Source organism: Lynx rufus, unplaced genomic scaffold (assembly GCF_022079265.1).
Source record: "Lynx rufus isolate CCGP_SWC_20201006 ecotype Redwood Valley unplaced genomic scaffold, mLynRuf1.p SCAF_16, whole genome shotgun sequence".
Lineage (NCBI taxonomy): Eukaryota > Metazoa > Chordata > Mammalia > Carnivora > Felidae > Lynx > Lynx rufus.
This window is the reverse complement of record NW_025814830.1, coordinates 38,601,890-38,628,076: the sequence shown is the minus strand read 5'-3', so window position 1 is coordinate 38,628,076 and position 26,187 is coordinate 38,601,890. Positions and strand designations below refer to the sequence as shown.

The following is a 26,187-nucleotide window of genomic DNA, read 5'->3' as shown; positions in this document are numbered from 1 at the left end:
TCTCTGCCTCCCAAGAATGACACCTGCTATTCCTTCTGCTTTAAAAGTTCTTCCTTGCCCACACCATGTGAAACATTCCTGGAGAGAGGAGGGGGGAGTGGGTGGAGTTCTTCTGTGCACCTTTCAGCACCCCAGCTTCCCTCGATTTATAGGAGGGCCACATTGTCTAGTAAGTACTTATTTATTGTCTCTCTCCCTTCTCAAGACCGTGAACTTCTCAAGAACAGGATCTCGGACTTCTTTGTCTTTATATCTGCAGTTGGGAGCAGCTAACTTTGTGGTTTGAAACAGGCCCTTGTGTGGGCTTGTTGCATGGAGAGGATGGAAGAAATGAGTGAACAATAATGATCATAATAATGAAAGTTATTATCCATTCAGGATTTTTTGTGAGTTTGGCTCTGTGTATTCAAAATCTCATTTAAGACCCGATGATGGAGATCCATTTATCCCCAATGCACAGATGAGCAAACAGAGGATTTGAGAGGTAAAGAGCATACTTCACAACTAGTACGTGGTTAAAGACCAAATCTGCCTGATTCCAAAGCCAGAATCCCCCACAGTTACTGCACGTACAAAGTCACGGACCGGCAGCCTAGCAGGGCTGGAGCCTCGGGGAAAAGACACTACTCTGGGTTCCGGCTGGGCCCGCATACGCCCCAGGTGTACTGGCGACGCGTGCGCAGTGAGGTAGTGGCGCCCCCTGCGGGCGGCGCGCGGGAGGCAGCGGCGACGAAGGGGCGCTCAATGCGCCTGCGCACTCGTGGAAGTGGTGGCGGTGTTCGGTAGGGGCTCGGCTGTTCGCGCGGCGGGTGCGGCCATGGCGCAACCGGGGAAGCTGCTCAAGGAGCAGAAGTACGACCGGCAGCTGAGGTGAGCCAGGGCTCACCGAGTCGGGCGGGCCGGCCGGCGGGCTCTTCTACGTCGCGGCCGGGCCTAAGCCAGCGGGCGGCGCGGGCGGGCCTCTTACAGGCCTCCCTCTAGGCCAGGGCGGGCAGTCCCGGCGTTGGGGAGCCGGCTCTGGGGGCTTCCCAGACTGGGGGCCCCTGAGATACCCTTTGAGGGTCGGGACTCCACTTCTCCAGGGGGCGCGCCCGTCCGCCACGAGGTGTGCAGTTCGAGGTGCGCGGTCCCAGCGTCGGCCCGGTCACCAGGGCGGCAGCCGGCCCCGCCTCGCTGCGCTCTCCTCATTTAGCAGAATTGGGGAATCGCGAGTACCCCGTCCTGTCTGCTGAGAGCGGCGCCGAGTATTAGGGACAGCCAGCGCTGTCCAGTAGGAATATAATGCCAGTATTGTGTGAGCTGCATATGTAATTACACATTTGCTAGCAGCCACATTAAAAAAAACAAACAGGTGGAAAATACAGTTTATTTAAACCCACTATGCCTAAAATACACCATTTTAACACTTAATCAATATACAAATTTGTTAGGCATACTTTACTTTTTTTTTTCCATATTGTCTTCGAAACCTGGCATTTGATACCTGTAAGCACATCTTAGTTCCGACTAGCCTCATTTTTAGTGCTCAGTAGCCAAACGTGGCTACAGGCTACCTTAATAGACACTGCAGGTCTAAGCCATCAGGCAGGTCCTTGGCTAATTCTTCTGCCTTGCTTTTTCTCCTTACATTCCCCATTCCTTATTTATTGAGCATTTTCTATATGTTAAGGCAGTGGAAGTAACACAAATGCTTGGTCCCCATCCTCTTTTGGAGCCCCCAGGCCGGGAGAAGTTACAGTATGTCCCTATGTCCCCTTGAACTCCCATTTGTACCTCCAGTCTACTGCTGTATTAAGAGGCTTTAGTCACTTAATTCTGAGAGCAGCTTTGAAGGCAGACATTCTCTTGGCTTTATAGATGGAGAAACAGTCTTGGAGAAGTTAGATAACTTGTCTGAAGTCTTCCATATATTTGAGCTAGGATGTAAATTAAACATAGGCCCTTCTGGAGCTCCTGGGTGGCTCAATTGGTTAAGTGTTTGACTTTGGCTCAGAACATGATCTTGGGTATGTGAGTTTGAGCCCCGCGTCCAGCTCTGTGTTAACAGCTCAGAGCCTGGAGCCTACTTCAGATTCTGTCTCTCTCTCAAAAATAAATAAACATTAAAAAAAATTTAGGGGCACCTGGGTGGCTCAGTCGGTTAAGCATTCAACTTCAGCTCAGGTCATGACCTCACGGCTTGTGGGTTTGAGCCCTGCATCAGGCTCTGTGCTGACAGCTCAGACAGAGCCTGGAACCTGCTTCAGATTCTGTCTCCCTCTCTATCTGCCCCTACCTGGCTCTCTCTTTCTATTTCTCTCTCAAAAATAAATAAACATTAAAAAAAATAAAAAATTCAAACAAACAAACAGGCCCTTCTGGCTTTTTCAGAGCCTGTACTCATTCATATCACTCTGTTCCCAAGCTTCTGGGAAAGGTAGCAAGGTGACAGAGCCCTTATAACCAGCTTGTGTTCTCTTATAAATTTTTAGCATTGCTTGTGTTTTGTTTTTTTTTTTTTTAATTTTTTTTTTCAACGTTTTTTATTTATTTTTGGGACAGAGAGAGACAGAGCATGAACGGGGGAGGGGCAGAGAGAGAGGGAGACACAGAATCGGAAACAGGCTCCAGGCTCCGAGCCATCAGCCCAGAGCCTGACGCGGGGCTCGAACTCACGGACCGCGAGATCGTGACCTGGCTGAAGTCGGACGCCTAACCGACTGCGCCACCCAGGCGCCCCTTGTTTTTTTTTTTTTAATTTTTTAATGTTTATTTTTGAGAAAGAGGCAGAGTGAGAATGTGAGCAGGAGAGGGGCAGAAAGACAGGGAGACACAGAATCCAAAGCAGGCTCCAGGCTCTGAGCTCTCAGCACAGAGCCCAACATGGGGCTCGAACCCATGAACCGTGAGATCATGACCTGAGCTGAAGTCGGATGCTTAACTGACTGAGCCACCCACGCACCCCAACATTGCTTGTGTTTTGAATGTTCAGTTATAACCACACAAGACAGAGCTGAGAAGGTATTTTAGGTTACTAAGAAACTTTAACAAAAGAGAGTTTTTGCTGAGTCCAGTCCAGTTAAGGACCAAATTTTACTTTTCATGATGAGACTTGGCTATTGGTTTTAAAATGTCAGAGTGAGGCAGCTAGAAGCAAAGTTGTGCAGCTGGGCAACAATCAACAAGGCCTTGTGTTCCATAGCTAAGCCAGCAAGGGAGCAAAGAGGATTGATTTCTTGTGTGGCCTCTTTCTTGAAACATGTTACCTAGAGATGCATCAGCATTCTCTTAGACTCACTGTCTGACTACCCAAGTAGACATCAACCAAATATGTCAGGTGTCTTCTGTGTGCCCTACTTTCATAGAAAAAAAAACAAAAACAAAACAGATGTTTCCAGTCTGTCTGGTTCTTCTGTGCTATTCCTCCTTTCATTTGACAGCTGTTCAGTGATCACTTACCCTGGGCAAGGCAGTGTGCCAGGCATTGGGTCTCCAGCAGTGCATATAGGGAGTCATCTGGGCCCTCATGGAGCTTAGAGTGGAATAGAAAGATGGATGTTCAGCAAATAAAAAACAGTTGTGATATGCTTTGGAGGACATACTGGCTACACAATAACAGGGAATCTGCTTTAGATTAGGTGACAGGGAAAGCCCATTAAAGCCTATCATCCTCCACCCTGTAGCATTTTTCTAATGGTTTGGGCTCCCCCTATACTTTCCATACTGACAAGAAAAGATAATGGGCTTTCTGGGTGAAGGTAACCAGGTTGGCCCAGATGCCATGGTGCGTGTGTGATCATGTACCTTGCCCCGTTAATGATATGCCAGTGTGAATCAGGTTATAAAATATATCTGTCTAATCCTTATTATATCTTTGTGTTTGTTAATGTATGCGTTTTATGCATTTATTAATCATGCTACTAAAGTGAGCATTGGGTATTATATTTTTTTTTTTTATTTTTTCAGAGAGAGCGAGCAGGGGAAAAGGGCAGGAGAGAGAGTGGGGGTGGGGCTTGAGGATCTCAAGCAGGCTCCACACCCAGCATGGAGCCCCATGCGAGGCTCGATCTCATGACCTGAGCTGAAATCAAGAGTCAGACACTCAACCGACTAAGCCACCCAGGTGTCCCTGGTATTATATTTTAAAGCACTCCTGTAGAAGTCAATGTGAGGCCTTTCAGATGACAATAATTCAGTTTTCTTGGTAAACCTTATCTCACTCTTGCAGATGTCACAGTGGTAAATTCTATGTCAAGATCTTAAATATAATAGTCTATATAATTTGAGGAGAAATGAAACAGAGAACAGAATAGGTTTTAAGGTACTTCTGTAATGTTAATGAATATGTCTAAAGACTCTGTTCTGTAAGTTGTCTGACTTGAAAAGGGTAGTGGACAAGGAGCTGGAAGGCAAGGTTTTTAGTGCTGATTTGACCTCCTTGTAATCATGCATGCCAGGCATCAACCTGTCTGAGTCTCAGGTTACTTAGCTATATAATCCCCATAACACCTGCTGCTGTTCCTGTCTCACATGTTTGCTGTGGTCATCACAGCAGCCATTCTATGCAAGAACACTTTGAAGATCACAGGTCAGCATCCAATTAAGAAAGTTGCATTTGTATGAAAGTTTTAAAAATGTTGAATTTGTGTCTTGTTTTATAGGTTGTGGGGTGATCATGGGCAAGAGGCTTTAGAATCTGCTCACGTTTGCCTAATAAATGCAACAGCCACAGGAACTGAAATTCTAAAAAACTTGGTACTACCAGGTAATGTTGTTTTGTGGTTGTAAATTTACCCCTTATGGTTTTGAACTAGCAATATGTATTCTTGACTGACTCTGTTTTGTCTTCCAGGTATTGGTTCATTTACAATTATTGATGGAAATCAGGTCAGCGGAGAAGATGCTGGAAATAAGTATGTTCTAATCTTTTCAAACACATGCCTGTTAGGGAAGGTGTTTATTTTATATATATATATATATATATATACACACACACATACACATATATATGTGTGTATATATATATAATTTTTTTAATAATTTAATTGTATTTTTTGGATTATAAGAATAATAAAAACTACCTTTTATTTGTATTTCTTCTGAGCTTAGTCCAGGTATATCTCTCTGTACACTCCACTGTCTCTATAAAAGTGCTATTTTAAAGATGGCCTGTGTATCATTTTTTAAAAGATGATCGTAATTTAGCTTCCAAAGCATTCCCAGATTTGGATTTCAAGCTCTTTTCAGGGACTTAGAGGCTGGAATCTCTCATTATATTTGTTAGTATGTGACAACAATGAGTACACTCAAGGAAAGTCAGAATTTAGTTCATATTGAACTTTGATATTGGGCTATAGTATATCCACAACAGCGTCCTTTTATTGGTATCTCTAAAGAAAAAGTCCCATTATCTTTGCTTACTTGGTTGGTTAGAGCAGTGTGTGATAAGAATAAGATTTCTTTTTTTTATGGAGCCACTAATTTTGTGCTACAAAATGGTACCCAGCCTCAGATCTGGACCTTGACACATGAAAAGGGTATGTGTGGGGCGCCTGGGTGGCACAGTCGGTTAAGCGTCCGACTTCAGCCAGGTCACGATCTCGCGGTCCGTGAGTTCGAGCCCCGCGTCGGGCTCTGGGCTGATGGCTCAGAGCCTGGAGCCTGTTTCCGATTCTGTGTCTCCCTCTCTCTCTGCCCCTCCCCGGTTCATGCTCTGTCTCTCTCTGTCCCAAAAATAAAATAAACGTTGAAAAAAAAAAAAATTAAAAAAAAAAAAAAAAAAAGAAAAGGGTATGTGTGGGAAGAAGCTTGAATAAGTCAATTAGAGTTACCTACAAAAACAAGCAGTTCAATATAGCATTTCCCGTGTGGTCTGTGGAACGCTGGCTCTGGGGGATGTTAATAGGTGCTAAATGGGTAAAAGTATTTCATGGTCCAATAAGTTTGGGAAATGGGCCAAATGAAGTTAAGCATTTCTATAAGACTTGAATGTCATGTGTATTATATATATTATGAATTTCCAAGAGGGAAATAGAACATATTGTGTTTCCTAAACTTTGTAAAACCAGGGAACTTTTTTTCTCTCATAGCATCTTATGAAATTCGTATGCTGTGGTACACACTTTGGAAACATTGATATGTTAGCCTGGTCTTTGATTAGAAGTTTCATCTCGTTATCTTTCTCCAGCAAGGTTGTTATAACCTGTAATCAAAATACAGTTTGTTTCATAATATGAATGAAATATAACCTTTCCTTTAGAGTCAAAGAAGCCCTTAATTTTTTTTTAATTCTATTTTAGTTTTTTCCTTCAACGAAGCAGCATCGGCAAGGTAAACATCAATTTATTACAGACTATAGTTGTGTTAAGCATCTCATGATGCCACTATGTTTTGATTGCTTGAAAAGCTTTGACTTTGAAAGAGCTTATTATTTCTCTGAGAAAAAAGTTAAATTAGCTCTTTTTTTTAATATCTTGCAACTCTTTATATGCTTGGTAGTTTAAGAACTTAAAAGTACTGTTTTTATGATGTAACTTGTATTAAAGCTAAACCTTGAGTGATGTTAATGTTTAGAGGGTGGAATATTCTATTTAACAAAATTTTTAACTAAAAGTTAGCATATCTTTTATTTTTGTGTATTCCATATTAAAAATCTTAAAAGGTATAATGGTAAACTTAGTACAATATTCTCAAAGGAAATGACTGTTTCTTTGATTGTTTTCTCTTATATAGGATTGTAAATGTAGGAGCTTAGAGTGAACCTAGACTTGGTCCAGAATATCTCTGCCTGCTACCCAAGGTTTTCTGGTCATTTGCCTAATCAGAAAAGTAGGGTGCAAATAATTTAGTCGTTTAAATAATACTCTGGTTTGGCCTCAGTTTAAATACTATGAAAAACAGAACTGTCATATCTATGCATGAAATTTGGGTAGTTTTATAGTATGTTTGCTTGATCTGTAAATTGAGGGGTTACATTTTAACCAAATTTTTTCTAATTCGAGTCAAATGCTTTGTTTTTAAAAAGAACCGAGCTCAAGCTGCCATGGAATTCTTACAAGAATTAAATAACGACGTCTCTGGAAGTTTTGTGGAAGAGGTATATATGTATACACATTATTATTTCTGTGTAGAAATGTAACTTTTTAATAATTCAGAGCCCTAAGAATTTAGAATTTTGAGTTTATTTATTTTAATAATCTCTACAACCAGCGTGGGTCTCGAACTTCTGACCCTGAGATCAAGAGTCACATGCTCTTCTGACTGAGCCAGCCAGACACCACAGAATTTAGAATTTTGAACCTTTTGTATATTTATGTTTAATTGAGAGTTGAATTACTTAAAATTGGAGTCTAGCATGTTGCCTCATTTGTTCTTAAATACCTTAACTGTTTCTGACATGTTTAATGTGATTGTGAAATTGTTGAATTCTTTTCCTGTGTCCTATTTAGAGTCCAGAAAACCTTCTAGACAATGATCCTTCATTTTTCTGTAGGTTTACCATTGTGGTTGCAACTCAGCTTCCTGAAAGGTAAATTTTTATGATAATTTGTTTTTATTTTAGTCTTTTATTAGATTTGAATAGTTTTTGTTTTCTCTGCAGAGTCTATAGTTTTTAAAATTCTTAAACTCCACAGAAACCTTTAATTGGAAGTACTTATAAATCTCCAACATCGAAAAGATAGGAAAGAGAAAAGTACTGAGATGTGAAACTTTTCTTAATACATATTTAGAGCAGTTAAATTAAACCTTGGTTATTTTTTTAGTGAAAAAAACCTAATTAGAATTATAGTGTGCTTGATGTATACTAGAGTTTTAAATACATATTTTCCTCTTTGTTATGGAAATGTCAGGAAGTGTCGTTCAAGAACATTGTCCCTAATACAAAAAAGAGGCTTTCATATCCCTCTAGTCCAAAAGATATACTTTCTGTGAGACTGCAACCTTCTGGAATTGCTTGTTTTTCAGTGTATCCATGACCTGCATATGTAAATGTAATAGATCTATCTTTGCATTAATTAGTAAGAAAATTCCTTTATTTTAATGTGCTTTCATGTTTGGCATATATCCATTTGCTTATGGTCTTACTTATTGTGCTTTCCTTTTACAGTACATTACTACGTTTAGCAGATGTCCTCTGGAATTCCCAAATCCCTCTTTTGATCTGTAGGACATATGGACTAGTTGGTTATATGAGGATCATTATAAAAGAACATCCAGGTAAAACTGTTGCACATATGGTGCTTGCCATTGGTTGCTTTAGCTACAGTTTTAGAAACTTGACAATTTAGGAAGTCCGTTTTAAATTACAAAGTAAATTTGTAACAGCACGACTATGGTTATAGGTTCAGAGTGGCAATCAGAATCAACAGACGTTAATCTAATATTTCCTTTACTTAGCACTATAGAAGGATGCAAAGCAGGAAATACAACAGATACAGCTTTTTCATCTTATTAGGAGGCCCAGCAGCTATGCAAGTCCCTAGCTTTTGCTTTTTTTTTTTTTTTGCCTCCTAACCCTCATAGGGCACATAGGGCTACTATAGGTGAGAGCCATGGTGTGTGGGCCACAGTGACACATAGACAGATGTCATACCACTTTTTCTCCAATCTTTCATTCCATTCTCATATTGACAATAGGCTCCCCCAGTTCAGGGACAGTTCTACATAATAAGCAAAGCATTTACCTTACTGTTCCAAGGAAACAGTGTTTTAGGAGATTGAGGTCATTCATAGGCAGGTTGGCATGAGCTCAAGAATGATATTAGCCCTTTACTTACAACTGTTTGATCTTAAATTATTGGACAGTTTTCATTCAGTATTCTGCATTGCTCTGAGGCAGGTACTCTGCTAGAGCAGTTGATAGTCATTGGTGTTGGTAGTATCACTGGGGAGTAGTATCTGCTTGGTAGTTTGGGAGTGGCTTGTGGGATAAACTTCTGGCAGGTGGTGGTAGGCTCTTTAAGAGTTGTAAGTGGGAGAGTGACAGGGTGAAAAATTTATTTCAAATGTGTCACCCTAAAGTGGGGTAGAAAATGAATGGATTTGAAGAGGTGAAAATTAGAGGCAAGTGTTGCTGTTAGGAAATTTCTGGTTGTGTAGCTAGTTGAGAGAGACAGAGACTAAGCCCCTGTGGGGCTTTTTTTTTTTTTAAAACATTTTTTCATTTTTGAGAGACAGAGCGTGAGTGGGGGAGGGGCAGAGAGAGGGGGAGACACAGAGTTGGAAGCAGGTTCCAGGCTCTGAGCTGTCAGCACAGAGCCCGATGTGGGGCTCGAACCCACGGAGTGTGAGATCATGATCTGAGCTGAAGTCAGAAGCTTATCCAACTGAGCCACCCTGGGGCCCCCTGAGCCCCTGCCTTAAGGCAGATATTATAAGGATAGGGAAGAAGAGGTAGATAGTAATGAGGGTTAATATTGCTAGCTGTGTGCCTGCCTTAATGTGGATTATTTCATATAATCTTTCTAAAATTCTTATAAGGTAGATACTATTACACACCTGCTTTTTGCAGATGAGGATGCTGAGGCACAGAGAGATTAAGTTATTTGCCCAAGGTCACACAGCTAGCAAGTAACAGAACTAGGCCTAGCCCTAACCACTCACTGAAATTACATGTTCCTGTACTCCCCTCATGTGGGGAACTGTGTATGAAGTGATACCAGGACATGTGGTGTGACTGATGTTGGGCCAAGGAAGAAAGAAGTCAAGGATAGAGGCACCTGGCTGGCTCAGTCAGAAGAGCATGCGACTCTTGATCTTGGTGTTGTAAGTTTGAGCCCCACTTTGGGTGTGGAGATTACTTAAAACTAAAGTATTAAAAAAAAAAGTCAAGGATAACCATCAGCTTTCTAGAGAAGAGGTCTAGGAAGATGGTGATGATGTCTATTGAAGGCCACAGGAAGGGAAGGGTGGATTGTTAAATGCTATCTGAACATACATTTTATCAATTTTGATCTTTTTCAATTATAATGGCAAGATAATTCAGTTCTATTTTACTTTTATTAAAACTATAGTCAACTTATGATTTGTGCATTTAGTAAAATATGAATATATATCTGTATGTAAATTTATCTCAATAATGAACAGAAAAGGGGCACCTGGCTGGCTCAGTTGGTGGAGCATGCAGCTCTTGATCTCGGGGTTGTGAATATGAGCCCACGTTGGGTGTGGAACTTACTTAAAAAAATAAATAAAATCATGGGGCGCCTGGGTGTCTCAGTCGGTTGGGCATCTGACTTCAGCTCAGGTCATGATCTCACAGTTTGTGGGTTCGAGCCCTGCATCGGGCTCTGTGCAGCCTGCTTCGGATTCTGTGTCTCCCTCTCTCTGTTCCTCCTCCACTCACACTCTGTCTCTCTCTCTCTCAAAAATAAATAAAGATTAAAAATAAAATAAAAAATAAATAAATAAATAAATAAAATCAGTTTCTTGGTTAAAAAAAAAAAATGAACAGAAAAAAACCTGTAGGCCCTATGCCCATTTAGAAACTAGATTTCTTAAGTTTCTATAGTGTAGTGTATTCCAGAAGTATCACTAAAGAAGTTTACCTTTTGGGATTATTTGTTTCACAGTAATAGAATCTCATCCAGATAATGCATTAGAGGATCTACGACTGGATAAACCATTTCCTGAACTGAGAGAACATTTTCAGTCATATGATTTGGATCATATGGAAAAAAAGGTTGGTAGTATATATAACCTTCAATTTATAGATAGATAAAAAGTTTTTTTTTAACCTAAGGTTTTTGAATTACACCAAAGTGAGAAAATACTATAAACATCCATATTCATGTCATCCAGATTATGTAGTAACAACATTGTACTTAATTGTTTTGAAATAAATTTGTTTTTGACCAAAATTTAAAAAGCTTTTTTATTGAAGAGAAGTTCATTAGCTGACTATATCTGTGTAATCAACACCCAGGTCAAGAAATTAGACATTAACATATCCCAGCAGACCTCTTCATGGCCCGTTTCTAAACAATTAGATGTACTTTTTAAAATAGTATGAATTTGGGGTAGGTGTTTGTTGAAATTGATTGCTTTTGAAACTTATTTTTAATGTTTGAAGAGTTACCAAGGCAACTCCATATTTCATTATAGAAACAATGATATTTATAACAGACTATATAAGTAAAGGAGTATGTGTTTTTTCCTACCCATGTATTAATTAAAATGTGGGTATTTGGTTATTTGTTTCATCACAAGAGACAGTTTTCTCAGTCTAGGATTGGTTTCTGAAATCAAGAGATTTGAGTTTTCTTTTTGTGCGGCAGTCGCTGAGACTGTTTTCTTGATGGGAAAATGGGGACCCACATAGTACAAACCTGGGGCGCCTGGGTGGCTCAGTCGGTTAAGCATCTGACTTCGCTTCAGGTCATGATCTCACGGTTTGTGAGTTTGAGCCCAGTGTCGGGGTCTGTGCTGTCAGCCTGGAACCCGGAGCCTGCTTCGGTTTCTGTGTCTCCCTTTCTCTCTGCCTCTCCCCGACTCACACTCTGTCTTTCTCAAAAATAAATAAACTTAGAAAAACTTAATCATTGTACAAGCCTGCCAGTTCAGGATTAAATTGGACACTGCTTATAAAAAAGCTTATAAAGCAATTTCATTAACCCAGTTCATTTTCCTTCATTCATTATACTACATATACTGGAAGATGATCATATATATTATTGGATTTGTTGAAAATGAGATGGTTTAATGAAGAATAACTGTAAATTAATTAATGTTAACTAATACTGACGTTTTCTTCGATATTTCTTTCATTTTTAGGACCACAGCCATACTCCATGGATTGTGATCGTAGCTAAATATTTAGCACAGTGGTATAGTGAAGTATGTCTTTTTTTAAAAACAAATTCCATATGTGACTGTATTTTCAATTTATTATAAAGGATTTCAGTGAAGGAGAGTAGGAGATTAACTTTTTTCCTTATGTGGTAATTGGGCAGGTGGGTGCTTTTCTGTTTAAATCTGGCAGTTCCTCTCTTGATACTGATACTTTTACTACCGAAATCAAATATCAATAAATGTTATTCTGAAACTGGCAGTGGGGAATGTAGAAAAATGGCTCGCAGTTTTTGTTTTCTTTCAAGTCAGCCTCTGATTTCACTGAGGTATGTATTTGCTGATGAAATCTCATGTGGATGGGAGAATGGGGAGAAGTTTGGACTCTCAATTTCCATGTTTTGGTTTTTTATAACTAGAATTTAAAATTTTTAACCAATTTAGACAAATGGACGAATACCTAAAACGTATAAGGAAAAAGAAGACTTCAGAGATTTGATTAGACAAGGTAATATGATGGGATATAACTGAATGTTGTATAAAGTTTGAAAAACAAATTGCTTGAGGTTGTTTATTGGATTTCTGTCAGCAGCTTTGTCAGACTGACGGCATCATGAGTTTTTATTTTATTTTTCCTCAGAGGAGGTTTGGAGCCACTCCTTGTATAGTTTTTAAAATGACTAATGATAGTTTCCTCATCAGTAGAGGAGGAATTGGGGACTGCTCATAGAGTTGTTGTGAGGATTCATTCATACAGTAAAATCTGAAGTACATTTAACCATGTCTGATACAGAGTAAAAAATAAAGGTTAGCTACTAATATTACTAAAAATAATTTGAGTAACAATAATCCTGTTTGTTCTTAAGTTTCAATATCCAATCCTTCTTTTAAGATCTGATAAGGTTTGGAGTCCCTGGGTAGTTCAGTCGGCTGAGCATCCGACTCTTGATTTTGGTTCAGGTCATGATCCCCGGGTCTGGGATAGAGCTCCCAGCTGGGCTCTGTGCTGGGCGTGGAGCCTGCTTAAGATTGCCTCTCCCTGTTTAAAAATAGAACTACCCTACGACCCAGCAATTGCACTACTAGTATTTATCCAAGGGATACAGGTGTGCTGTTTCGAAGGGGCACATGCACTGCAACATTTGTAGCAGCACTATCCACAATAGCCAAAGTATGGAAAGAGCCCAAATGTCCATCGACAGATGAATGAATAAAGGTGGGGTATATAATACAATGGAGTATTACTGAGCAATCGAAAAGAATGAAATCTTGCCATTTGCAACTACCTGGATGGAACTAGAGAGTATTATGCCAAGCGAAATTAGACAAAGACAAATATCATATGACTTAACTCATATGAGGACTTTAAGATACAAAACAGATGAACATAGGGGAAGGGAAGCAAAAATAATATAAAAACAGGGAGGGGGACAAAACATAAGAGACTCTTAAATATGGAGAACAAACAGAGGGTTACTGGAGGGGTTGTGGGAGGGGAGATGAGCTAAATGGGTAAGGGGCATTAAGGAATCTACTGCTGAAATCATTATTGCACTATATGCTAACTAACTTGGATGCAAATTAAAAACATTAAGAAACAACAACAACAAAAAAGATTGCCTCTCCCTCTGCCCCTTCCCCTAGCGCACTCCTTCTCTCTCAAAAGAAAGATCTGATGAAGTTATTTCCATAATGTTAGGTAGAGAAAAGGGGTGAGAAGAAAAGGGCTATTTTGCTAGCCAATTTCTATTTTTCTAGGAATTCTAAAGAATGAAAATGGGACTCCGGAAGATGAAGAGAATTTTGAAGAAGCTATTAAAAATGTGAACACAGCACTAAATACAACTCAGGTATTAAATGTGTTGCTGAGGAGGGGCGCCTGGGTGGCTCATTTGGTTGATCGTCAGACTCTTGATCTCAGTTCAGGTCTTGATCTCAGGGTCGTGAGTTTGGGCTCCACGTTGGGTTCCGCACTGGGCGTGAAGCCTACTTAAAAAAAAAAAAAAAAGTTTTGCTGAGGCATTCATACAAGAAAGGTGTTTTCTGAAGTCCTCATATGAAATAGTTGTTTCATAGACAACTGTTTCATAATTAGAAATTAATACCTATCATATCGATTGAATCTTCTTTAATAAGATTTTATATCATCCTTGTTAAAATGGGTATCAGTGCTTCATCATAGAGTAGTGATACAATGATTCATATAAATTATTTGAAGTACATGATTTGTGAATAGTAACAGTTTGGGTGTAGGAATTTTATAATGAGGGTGATATTTTGCTGGTACGAAATAGGTTGCTCAAAAGTTAAATCTTATCCTGCATTTGCTTTTGATAGTAGTTGTTTGGATATAATGGAAGATGTTCTTAATGACACTGTAAAACATTATTTGTAAGATAACTCAGTTTATATGCCTTTTGTTTTGTTGTTAAAGTCTTGCCAGTGAGGTTTTTGGAAAATTTGGAATAACACAGCTGTTACTTTAAGATAGAATTTTCTTGTAATTTAAAACGGCAAAAAATGCTGCCTTTTGTATTAGGAAAGCACTTAGCTGTCATTACAAACTTTTTGGAGAGAATGAGATCGTGTTGCTGAGTAATTAAAAATATGTGCTTTGTCAGTTTTCTAGGGTGATGAAAGTTTTCTGTGTCTTGATTGAGGTGATGATTAAAAAGACATGCATCAAACTGTACATTTAAAATTCATTTCACTGAATGTAAAATTTACTCCAGTTAAAAAAAAAGAACAAGGTTCTTATAGTTGGGGGACAGTGAACTAAGCAAACAGATAATGCACCAGGTGCTATTAACAAAATTCGAGTAGAACAAAAGGATGAGAAGTTCTAGGATCGGGTGGGGGGCATCGAAGTGTTTTAAGTGGGGAGTGGAGTGACCTGATTTATGTTTCTGAAAAATCATTCCGGCTCTTGTAAGGAGAACAGAAGCAGACCAGTTAGGAGGGTTTTGGTAAGAGATTTCTTTTTTCCACACAGCTGTAAGAGTCCAAGCCTACAATTTCGGTAGTTTTCATTAATGTATGATGATCTTGCCAGCATTACGAGTACTTAATTTACTATGTAGTTTTTGTCAGAGTTGTTGTCTCTTCTAATAATAACTAAGAGTGTAAGGGTTTCAAATTTTTGACAAGATGGAAACACATGAAGGACATCACTACAAACCTAGCTTGGTAGTGATGTCTGAAATCTTTGTTATATCTTCAAATGTAACTATATAAACAGGTTTATTTTGGCTCCTTTTTTACTCTAATCATGATGGAAGAGAATGGTCAGTCTTTAATGCTGACACCAGTGGGCAGAAGGGGACTTTCTTCCATTCTTTTTCCTCATCAAATCTCCCGTCTGGTACTGATTCTTAATAAAAGTCTAATAAGCACATCAGAAGTTTGTATTTGATTACTATGTGGAAATTCTAAGAACTTGTTTGGGGAAATAGTGAAAATACAGATGGGCATGTTCTTAGTAAATGTATCATGTTCCTTTGTTAGATCCCAAGCAGTATTGAAGATATATTTAATGATGATCGCTGCATAAATATCACCAAACAGGTAACAACATAAAGTAAATAGTGCTGTCTTAACCTTTCAGTCAAATTCAGATACTGCTTAATGCTAATTTTTTTTCTTTTAGACTCCATCATTTTGGATTTTAGCTCGCGCCTTAAAGGAATTTGTGGCCAAAGAGGGTCAAGGAAATTTACCTGTTCGAGGCACAATTCCTGATATGATCGCAGATTCAAGCAAATATATAAAGCTGCAAAATGTGTAAGTCACTGTTTTCAAACTATGTAACAGAAAATCTGTTTATAGTACAGATGAATATATTTTACCACTCTATCAGAAATCAAATGAAAGTTTGTTGTAATTTGTCTAAAAATAAGCTTAAAAACTTAGGGGCAGATTTTTAAAAATAGATTCTATTTTTAGAATAATTTTAGGTTGGGGCACCTAGGTGGCTCAGTCGGTCGAGCATCCGGCTTCAGTTCGAGCCTCACATCGGGCTCTTTGCTGATGGTTGGGAGCCTGGAGCCTGCTTCGGATTCTGTGTCTCCATGTCTCTCTGCCCCTCCCCCACTCTGTCTCTCTGTCTCCCCAAAATAAACATTAAAAAAAAAAAAGGAAAAAAAAAAAAGAATAGTTTTAGGTTTATAGCAAAACTGAGCAGAAAGTACAGATGGTTCCCATATATACTCTCTAGGGGGCAGACTTTTTCTTTCATATTTCGTGACAAAAGCCTATTATTTGAGCACTTCACTCTGCAATGAACTGTTCTGTGTATTAACTAATGTAATATTTACAACAACCCCATGAGAGAGATACTATTATTGTCCCAGTTTTATAGATGTGGAAACTGAAACATAGAAGAGGTAATTTATTCAGAGCCAGATAGCTGGTAAATGGCAGAACCAGGATTTGAACCCATGCAACTCAGCTCCATACTTTTAACCATGGTGCTATAGGATCTTTTGTCTGTAACTTAAAACTTTAAAGTCTTTAGTTTGATTAATTTTTAATCATAATGTTTCATAATTTAAAGAGTTTGTGACTAGATAGACACCAGCTCTCTAGGTATCACTAGCCTGAACCCAGATAGACTGTCATAAGTATGGGTCTCACTGTAAACTCTTATGTAGTTTAGCACGTTGCTCATGAATCCAGGGCTGCTGACTTGGGCTCCTCAAGAACCAAATGATGTCACACAGAAGATCTCTGTTCTCTAGACATCTTACACTCTTCACGTCTGCTACATCTTTGTTGTCTTAGCCTAAAAGTTCAACTACTTAAAACTTGGGAAAAGTCAACTGAAGATAGATAGAACTATGACTTCACAGTGGAGATAGTACAATCTGATCATCTACAAGAGGGTGAAAATGTAAATAGACTTAAAGTTTTTACATGAATTGTAGATGGACAATTTTGAAGTATTTAACTTTCCTTGGACTTTAAGGAGATAAATCATGTTCTTCAGTAATGTATTTTGTCAGGTCCTCTCAGAAGCGTGGATCATGGATCCCTCTAGGAGGGTAGTTTTTAAGTTGCTATTAATTACAGAGGGAGCCCAGTTATTAGTAGATTGCAAGAGTCCGTCACTAACACTGGGAAGATTTCCAGCCACTAACAGCTCTTGCTGGTAGGGTTTCCATGGCATTTTCACATTCTGTATGTTACCAGACCAGTATTTTTTCATGAAAAGGAAAGAGATTTTGTTTACTTCATGGTGATATTTAAATTTTGCTAATTTTAGGGGCGTCTGGGTGGCTCAGTCGGTTAAGCTTCTGACTTCAGCTCAGGTCATGATCTCACGGTTTGTGAGTTTCAGCCCCACATCAGGCTCTGTGCTGACAGCTCAGAGCCTGGAGCCTGCTTCACATTTTGTGTCTCCCTCTCTCTCTGCCCTTCCTCTGCTCGTGCTCTGTCTCTCTCTCAAAAATAAATAAACATTAAAAAAATTTTAATTTTGCTAATTTTAAAATTTGTTAAAAATAGCCTTTTATTGTTCTTTTCCAGTTACCGTGAAAAAGCAAAGAAAGATGCTGCTGCTGTGGGTAATCATGTTGCCAAATTGTTGCAGTCTATCGGCCAGGTAAGCTGCTGAACTGAGCGCACTATGCCTGTGATGGATGGTACAGCTCCATTTGGCTTGATCGTGTAAGTTGGGAGCTAAAAAAGTTTAGAGATAGAGGGTGTGGTACTGGTTCTGGGCTTCTTTAGAGGGATCACTCACTTACCTGCCTAATGAGAAAGACCTTCACTAAGCAAACAAGGTGTTTTTATAGTCCTCTTCCAGAGCTTGGGGAAAGCCTCCCCATCTCACAGTGATTGGGTTTGTGCTGCACCTCTCTTCATCTTCTTTTTTACACTGGAGTGAAACCTGCATTTATCTCTTTACAGGCACCAGAGTCCATTTCAGAGAAAGAATTAAAATTACTCTGTAAGTCCCCTTGAATTAATTTCCTCATTTTGCTTGATAAAAATGTGCCACAAAATGTTTGCAGAAATTTTAAATGTTTAAAATTTAAAATTTTTCATGGTCTCAGTGGTATAGATAATAATTACTGAGTAAGCTGCTTTTTTTTTTTTCTCTCTCATAATAAATAGAGAAGGTATTTTAAGACTGGGTCAGGTGTGTCTGGGTGGCTCAGTTGGTTAAGCATCCAACTCTTGATCTTGGCTCAGGTCATGATACCGTGGTTCATGAGATCTAGCCCTGCGTTGGGCTCTGTGCTGACAGCACGGAGCCTGCTTGGGATTCTCTCTCCTCTTCTCTCTCTGCCCCTCCCCAACTTGTGCACACTCTCTCTCTCTCTCTCAAAATAAATAAACTTAAAAAAAAAAAAACAAAACAAAACTGGGTCAGAGATAGAGTATATCTATGTATGGCAGTGCTAAAAAGACATGAAGGTCAATTAATTGAAAATTGTCCTTGATACAGAATTATTTCAGCTTACTACTATTAAATAATTTGGAAAAGTTTTATCTGGAGACTTTGGATGTGAAGTCTTGAGTCACATGTACATTGATAGTATTGGTTTAAATACTTACTTTGATCTGTGTTAAATGACTGTGATGGAATTAAGAATTTTGTCATCTAGTTTCAGAGTGGGTCGGCTCCTGGGGTCTTCTTGACAACTCCTCAGGAGACCCAAAGCATTTTCTTTTATTTAAGAATTTGTTTAAGAGTAATAAAATTTGTTCTACATGCTGAGGATTTTTCCCTGTAGCTATTGCCCTAAGCTTCTGCAAAAATCTATATTCTGTATGTCTCCATCCTTAAAATACATTTATCCATGTTCTCCCTTTAATGGCTCTACCATAGTGCTTATTTAGGCCAAGTTTTAATGTTTTCTGCTACCACCAATCTTGCATCTTGTTTTTGCATTTGTGTTTGTTCTACTAGATAATATGATCCCAGATTAGAAGCTGGGTGTTGGGTATTTGAGAGTTTATTCTGTTTTCTCTACTTAGGGGTATGTTTGAAAATTTCCCTAATACAAAGTTGTTGTTGTTTTAGAAAGTCTTACATATGCCAAGAACACAACATATATAATGCTCTCCTTTATGACTACTTATCCATAATATGGTAAACACTACTGTTCACTGAGTCCTATCAGGCATTGTGCTAAGTATGCACTTCATACACTTGCACATTTGATCCACAGAACAACTTTCATAGGTAATATTATCCCTGTTTTACAAATGAAAACAAGCTCAGAGAGGTGCCATCACCTTCTTACTCAGTGCTGAGCTGGTTGTAGTGCCAAGCATGTGAATTTCAGATGACTTGTGTTCTAAATGCCTTCTCTGCTAACCATTAGAACTGAAGAGACATTTCTTTACATTTCCATGTCTGTAAAGAGTATGCACAAAATTTCCTGTTCTTAAAGTGACTTGTGATTTGGAATATTCACATGTCTCACCTGGTTACTTCCATAATGTCTTCCCTGTGTTCAGGCACCAATTCTGCATTTCTTCGAGTGGTAAGATGTCGATCCTTAGCTGAAGAATATGGCTTGGATACAATTAACAAGGATGAAATAAGTAAGTGTAATAACCTTTTGATGCTAGGTTATTAATTTTAATTAATTTTAGAGATATAAATATTTTGTATATAATAGTGAGTATATGGTGATAATATACAGGGTAATATAAATATTATACTCTAAATTTTATTCTATAAACCAAGAAGTAGTCCTACTTCTAAGTAGTTATAATTGCAAATTATGAAACTTAATATGTACATAAAATCATGTTTAGGTTACTGAATAAGTCATGTGATACGAAGATGAGCTAAAGTCAGAACGTTACTACATTAATAGAGATTATGTGACTATAATTGATCGTCCATAAGACCATTGGGTTTCATTTTAACATATCTGCCTTTGTTTTACTGTTATTTATCATTTTCTATTTTATTGTCACAAAATATTTAAATTTTGTAATAGAATTGCCTTGTATCCTGAAACTTGAGCATATGGTAAATGCAGTTCTGCATTGTTTTTATGTAATGAATTATCCACACTATACTGAAATTTTTTTTTTCCTTTCAGTTTCTAGCATGGACAATCCCGATAATGAGATAGTATTATACTTAATGTTACGGGCTATTGATAGATTTCATAAACAACATGGTAGATATCCAGGTAAGAATAGCAGTCGCATTATCATCTACAATAAAGTCTTGAATAAATACTTAAATTGAATTAATTCTTGAAGTTTCTTGGGTGTTTACAGTAGTGGTGCTTGAATTTTACATCGTAAACAATTTACACCTAGTTCATCTCAGTGAGGAAATACCATTTGTTTTTTAAGTATTTGCAGATGGTGTTTGATTCTAAACTATTACAGGGGAATGTTGGTTGAATGCATATAGGATAAAACTATTTTTTTCTGTCAGTTTCCATAGTTTACTTCTAAGACTCAGAATGAGTTTAATTTAGTGGAATGAGAAAGCCATAAAAAGTATGCTAATGACTTGAATTTTGTCTGTAAATGTAGTCATTGGAGAATCGGTATAAACACAAGGATCGTCAGTTGCCCAGATATTTTTATTAAGATGATAATTTTAGGGGCACCTGGGTGGCTCAGTCAGTTAAGCGACTGACTTTGGCTTAGGTCATGATCTCACGGTTTGTGGGTTTGAGCCCCACATCAGGCTCCGTGCTGACAGTGCAGACCCTGCTTGGGGTTCTCTCTTTCTCCCTCTCTTTGCCACTCCCTACACCCCCCCCTAACCGCCCCCCCCCCCCCCCACGGTCCCTCCTCCACATACACTCTCTCTGTAAATAAATAAACTTCAAAGAAAAAAGATGATAAGGGCACCTGGGTGGCTCAATCAGTTGAACATTAGACTCTTGATTTTGTTCTTGAGATCGAGCCCCATGTTGGGCCCTGAGTTAACAGCACGGGGCCTGCTTGAGATTCTCTCTCTCCCTCTCTCTGCCCCTTCTCTGCTCTTGCTCACAGGCTTTCTCTCAAAATAAATAAAAATTAAAAACAAACAAAAAGATGAAAATTTTAATTGTACCAGTTTACTGCATAGCAGCACATTCTAGGAATATCATAAAATCTGTTGCCCCAAATGTCTGAGTTACAGTCTTAATGAGCAAGCTTACCAAAGAAAGAAAAGGAATAAACACCGAATATGTATTACTTTATGTGTATTGTTTGATTAGCTTGTATTTTTGGTTTATTGCATAACAAATCATCCCCAAAATAGTTAAAACAGTAAATTATTATCTTGTGATTTTGTGGATTGGCTGGGCTCAGTTAGGCAGTTCTCACTGGGGAGAGGGGAACTCATGGAGTTGCATGATGCCTGGGGCTGGAGTCATTCTGAAGGTTTCACTGAACTGGACATCCAAGATGACATTTTCACTCATTGACTGGCACTTTAGTTGGGATAGTTGGAACTGCTTGGGGGCTAGTCAGGTATCTCTCCATGGCTAACTGGGGCTTCCTTTTAGCATAGTATTCCTAGGGTAGACTGTTTACATGGTGGCTTGCTTCCCCAAAGTTAACATTCCAAAAGATCCAGGTGGAAAGTACAAGGTATTTTAGGAGTTAGCCTCAGAAGCCTTAGAACACAGCATCACTTACATCATGTTCTGTTGGCTTCACGGGGCCAGTTTAGATTAACAGTGGGATGGGACTACATGAGGGCACAAAGGAGCGTTCATTGGGGAGCCATCTTGGGAGACTAGCTACCACATAGAGCACAGGCTTCCAAGCTCTGTCACTTACTGTCTCTTGACCTTGGGTGAATCACTATTTCCCTTCAAATCTCAGTTCTCTCATTTATGGAATAGTGATAATAGTATTTACCAGTTTGTAAAGGTTATATAGGTAATGTGTGAAAATCACTTAATACTATGTGACACCTTATAAGTAGTAAAGGGTTGGTGTTATCATGAGGAAGAGTAGTGATAGTTTTTAAACTAGAGGAGCCAAAAAATACTGATATTTAAAATTTTTTTTAATGTTTATTTTTGAGAGAGAAGTAGAGTGTGAGGAGGGGAGGGGCAGAGAGAGATGGAGACAGAATCCAAAGCAGGCTCCAGGCTCTTAGCTGCCAGCACAGAGCCTAACTCAGGGCTTGAACCCATGAGCCATGAGATCATGACCTGAGCCGAAGTTAAACGTTCAACTGACTAAGTCATCCAGGCACCCCCAAAAATATTGATATTTTAAAAACACTTGAATATTACAGCAATTATATTTTTCCTTCTAGAAGAAATAATAATAGCTTGGAAATAATGTTTGGAAACATTACAGTTTAATCATTAAGAACTGCCTGGGCTCGGGGCGCCTCGGTGGCGCAGTCGTTAGGCGTCCGACTTCAGCCAGGTCACGATCTCGCGGTCCGTGAGTTCGAGCCCCGCGTCTGGCTCTGGGCTGATGGCTCGGAGCCTGGAGCCTGTTTCCGATTCTGTGTCTCCCTCTCTCTCTGCCCCTCCCCCGTTCATGCTCTGTCTCTCTCTGTCCCAAAAATAAATAAACGTTGAAAAAAAAATTAAAAAAAAAAAAAAAAAAACTGCCTGGGCTCATATCCCAGTTTTGCTACTTACGAGCTAAGTAACTCAGGCAAATAATTTAATCTGTCTGTGCCTCAGTTTTCTCACCTATAAACAGGGATAATGATAGTACCTATTTCATAGGAGTGTTGTAAGGATTAAATCAATTAATATAAATGGTACTTAGAACACTGTCCAGCATTTATTAATTCAATAAATGTTACTTATTATTATAGCTATGTCTTCAGTGTCATTTAATTTCCTGGAAATGGATAATAAACACCATAATATTTTTTAAACACCCTAATTTTTTATAAATTGTGTAAATAAGACATTACTTATTCATTCAATTCTTCCATCAAATAATTCTTGGACACCAACTATGTGCTGGATACTCTTCTAGATACTGGATATAGAGCAGTAAACAAAGCAGATTTGCCTAACTTGAATTTTTAATAGGTTTTAGATGGTTTCTTTGATTGTTACAGCTTTGTGATAGTAAATATTGGTCTCATGCTTTCTGTTATTTTTGTTCTTCAGTTTCATACCTTACTGTATTGATTAGAACACCTAAAACTGGATTTTAAAAAGAGCCATTGGTTTTTTTTTTTTATTTTTTTTAATAAATTTTTTTTTTCAACGTTTATTTATTTTTGGGACAGAGAGAGACAGAGCATGAACGGGGGAGGGGCAGAGAGAGAGGGAGACACAGAATCGGAAACAGGCTCCAGGCTCTGAGCCATCAGCCCAGAGCCAGACGCGGGGCTCGAACTCACGGACCGTGAGATCGTGACCTGGCTGAAGTCGGACGCTTAACCGACTGCGCCACCCAGGCGCCCCAAGAGCCATTGGTTTTGAATTGCATATTTACTTTAATGAAAATTGATTTACATTATGTATTTGTAGGGGTATCTAACTACCAGGTTGAAGAAGATATAGGAAAGCTGAAGTCTTGTCTCACTGGCTTCCTTCAGGAATATGGATTATCTGTAATGGTGAAAGATGATTATGTCCATGAATTGTGAGTATTTTCTAAGGCATATGAGAGATAATACCTGTCCTATCATAAGGCTAATCTAAGTTCACGTCTCCATCCTTTTCTGTAGTTGCCGATATGGAGCTGCTGAGCCACACACTATTGCTGCGTTCTTAGGAGGTGAGTTCCACAGATGAGAAGACTGGCATCTGTGGTTACACAGTACAATTATGAACTTTTGTTTTTATAGCTATTTTAACTAGGGAAGTCAGTGAAGCAGGATGTTCTCTTTATTTCACTGGTCTTTCTGCTTTGCAGCTCTCCCACCGCTGTCCATCTTAAAGTGAAGAGTCATTAATTTTTCTAAAGCATAGCTCTGATCATGTCTCTCACTTAATTAACCTTCTGCCCTGCCAGTAAACACATACACACTACAATGGTCTTCAGAAAACAAGTCTAGAGTCCCTTATTTAACATTAAAAATACACTGTGTTCTGATTCCACTCAGCCTTTCTGCCCTTGGTTTTTTCAAGCGACTTCCTTTTCCCCCAGACATGCCTTTGATTTCCTGTTCCTTCAATCCTTAACTTTCAGGGCCATTTGCCTTAAATCTCCTTATTTCTGGCACGTCTAAAATCTTCCTGTTCTTCAAGGCCCAGCTGAAAATTACCATCTCTGGGGCACCTGGGTGGTTCAGTTGGTTAAGCATCCAACTCTTGGTTTTGGCTCAGGTCATGATCTCATGATTCGTGGGTTCGAGCCCTGCATTGGGCTCTGTGCTGACAGAGTGGAGTTGGCTTGGGATTCCTTCTTTCCCTGCCCCTTCCCCACTTTCTCTCTCTGTCTCTCTCTCCCTCTCCCTCTCTCCCCCTCTCTCTCTCTCAAATAAATAAATACTTTTTAAATGAAAATTACCACTCTTTCATAAAAACTTTGGAAGTTGAAGAGTGCCTGGGTGGCTCAGTCAGTTAAGTGTCTGACTCTTGGTTTTGGCTCCGGTCATGATCTTACAGTTTGTGGGTTCAAGCCCTGCATCAGGCTCTGTGCTGACAGCAAGGAGCCTGCTGGGGGTTCTTTCTCTTCCTCTCTCCCTGCCCCTCCTCCACTTGCTCTCTCTGTCTCTCTCTCAAAATAAATAAATAAACTTTAAAACAAAAAACAAAAAACTTTGGAAGCTGGAAGTCCAAGGTCAGGGCCAGCACGGTTGGTTTCTAGGAAGCCTGTTCAGGGCTTGTAGGCGGCTATCATCTTGCTGTGTGCCATAACCTTTTTGTGCAGGGAGGGGAGAGGACAGATGGGACACAGCTCTTCGGGGTCTCTTCTTATATGGGCACTAAACCCTTTGTGAGGACCCCAGCCCATGACCTCATCTAACTCTGTTTACTTCCCAAAGACCTCCAGTATCCTCTTCACCTCCAAATATTATCACATTGGGTATTACAGATTTAACATGAATTTTGAGGACATTCAGTCCCTAACATGTGTGTTTTGTATTCTGCACAACACCATTATATTCCCTCACTTCTTTCAGGTCTTTGTTTAAATGTTATTTTCATTGCATGAGGCCATTCCTGACTCCTCAATTTAAAACTGAGTCCCTGTTCTTCCACTCATATGTATCCCCCTTCCTTGCTTTTTCTCCTTAGTCCTTAGGGTCATTTCTATACATTTCTATACATTTTACTAATTTGCAAATTATCTTTCCCTTACTAGTTAAAAGTAAGATCCATGAAGGCAAGGGTTTTTGTCTTTTGTTCTTTATTCCTAGCGCCTAGAAGAGGATCTGGTATGTAATAGAGTCTCCTATTTTATTGAATCAATGAATGTGAATATTATAAAAGATGAAGAATTTTTTTGTTGGTAGTTTTTTGTTTTTTCTATTGTTTTCTTTGAGTAATTGCTCAAAACTCACTACTGTATAAGTCTATTACTGAGTATAATATGGCAACCTGGCCGTATTTAATGTGGATCGTTTCCAAATTATAGATGTATTTAGAACAAATATACCTTTACCCCTGTTTTATTATAAAAGTAAAATATGCACAAGGTAAGATTCAAATGCAACAGAAGGGTGGTCTGGGTGGTCTTTGAGAATCTTTTCTGTCTATATGTATTTTTTTAAAAAGTACAATCAACCATACTACTGTTTTGACTTTTTACGTAGTATATCTTGCCACCACAATTAAAAATAATTCATTCTTTTAATCTGTGGCATAATATCCCAATGTGTGAATGTATAGGACAGATTTTTATTTCCTTTAATAACATAGTTATAAAAAATTGTAGTTCTTGATTTTGATGTGACTCAGTAAGCTTTGTTTTGGCTTATTTAAAAAAATTTTTTTTTTAACATTTATTTATTTTTGAGACAGAGAGAGAGAGAGAGAGCATGAACAGGGGAGGGTCAGAGGAAGAGGGAGACACAGAATCTGAAACAGGCTCCAGGCTCTGAGCTGTCAGCACAGAGCCCGACGCGGGGCACGAACCCACAGACCGCGAGATCATGACCTGAGCCGAAGTCGGACGCTTAACCGACTGAGCCACCCAGGCGCTCCTATTTTGGCTTATTTTTAAACACCTTTCTTTTTGGAACAGAAAGGTTTTCTTTACATAATTGAATATTTTTATATAACTTGAAATTTACCTTTTTCAAAGATTTGGTCTTCTTTTTCCTTGCAGGAGCTGCTGCTCAGGAGGTTATCAAAATAATCACCAAACAGTTTGTAATTTTTAATAATACTTACATCTATAGTGGCATGTCACAAACTTCAGCAACTTTCCAGTTGTAGAATAAGCACCCTATGTCGTGTGTCAGTGATTTAAACTGTAATGACCTTCAGGTTGTGCTCTAGTCTGTAAAATTCTGCTAAGGGAGAAGTGTTAAATTGTTTCCTTAATAAACATTGTTCTCATTTGTAA

At 38.9% G+C, this 26,187-nt stretch overlaps 1 protein-coding gene across 1 annotated transcript; it reads left to right on the top strand.

The window, feature by feature from the left end:
* The first annotated feature begins 764 nt into the window (after window positions 1-764).
* Window positions 765-26,187, top strand: NAE1 (NEDD8 activating enzyme E1 subunit 1). The gene is made up of 20 exons (XM_047078527.1): window positions 765-870; window positions 4,641-4,744; window positions 4,832-4,892; window positions 6,279-6,309; window positions 7,004-7,075; window positions 7,428-7,507; window positions 8,087-8,196; window positions 10,551-10,660; window positions 11,752-11,814; window positions 12,211-12,274; window positions 13,525-13,616; window positions 15,271-15,330; window positions 15,413-15,546; window positions 17,290-17,365; window positions 17,674-17,713; window positions 19,234-19,320; window positions 19,830-19,922; window positions 23,199-23,313; window positions 23,399-23,448; window positions 25,948-26,187. Exons 1-20 carry the CDS (start codon window positions 818-820, stop codon window positions 26,055-26,057), a joined length of 1,605 nt encoding a protein of 534 aa, XP_046934483.1. The 5' UTR covers window positions 765-817; the 3' UTR covers window positions 26,058-26,187.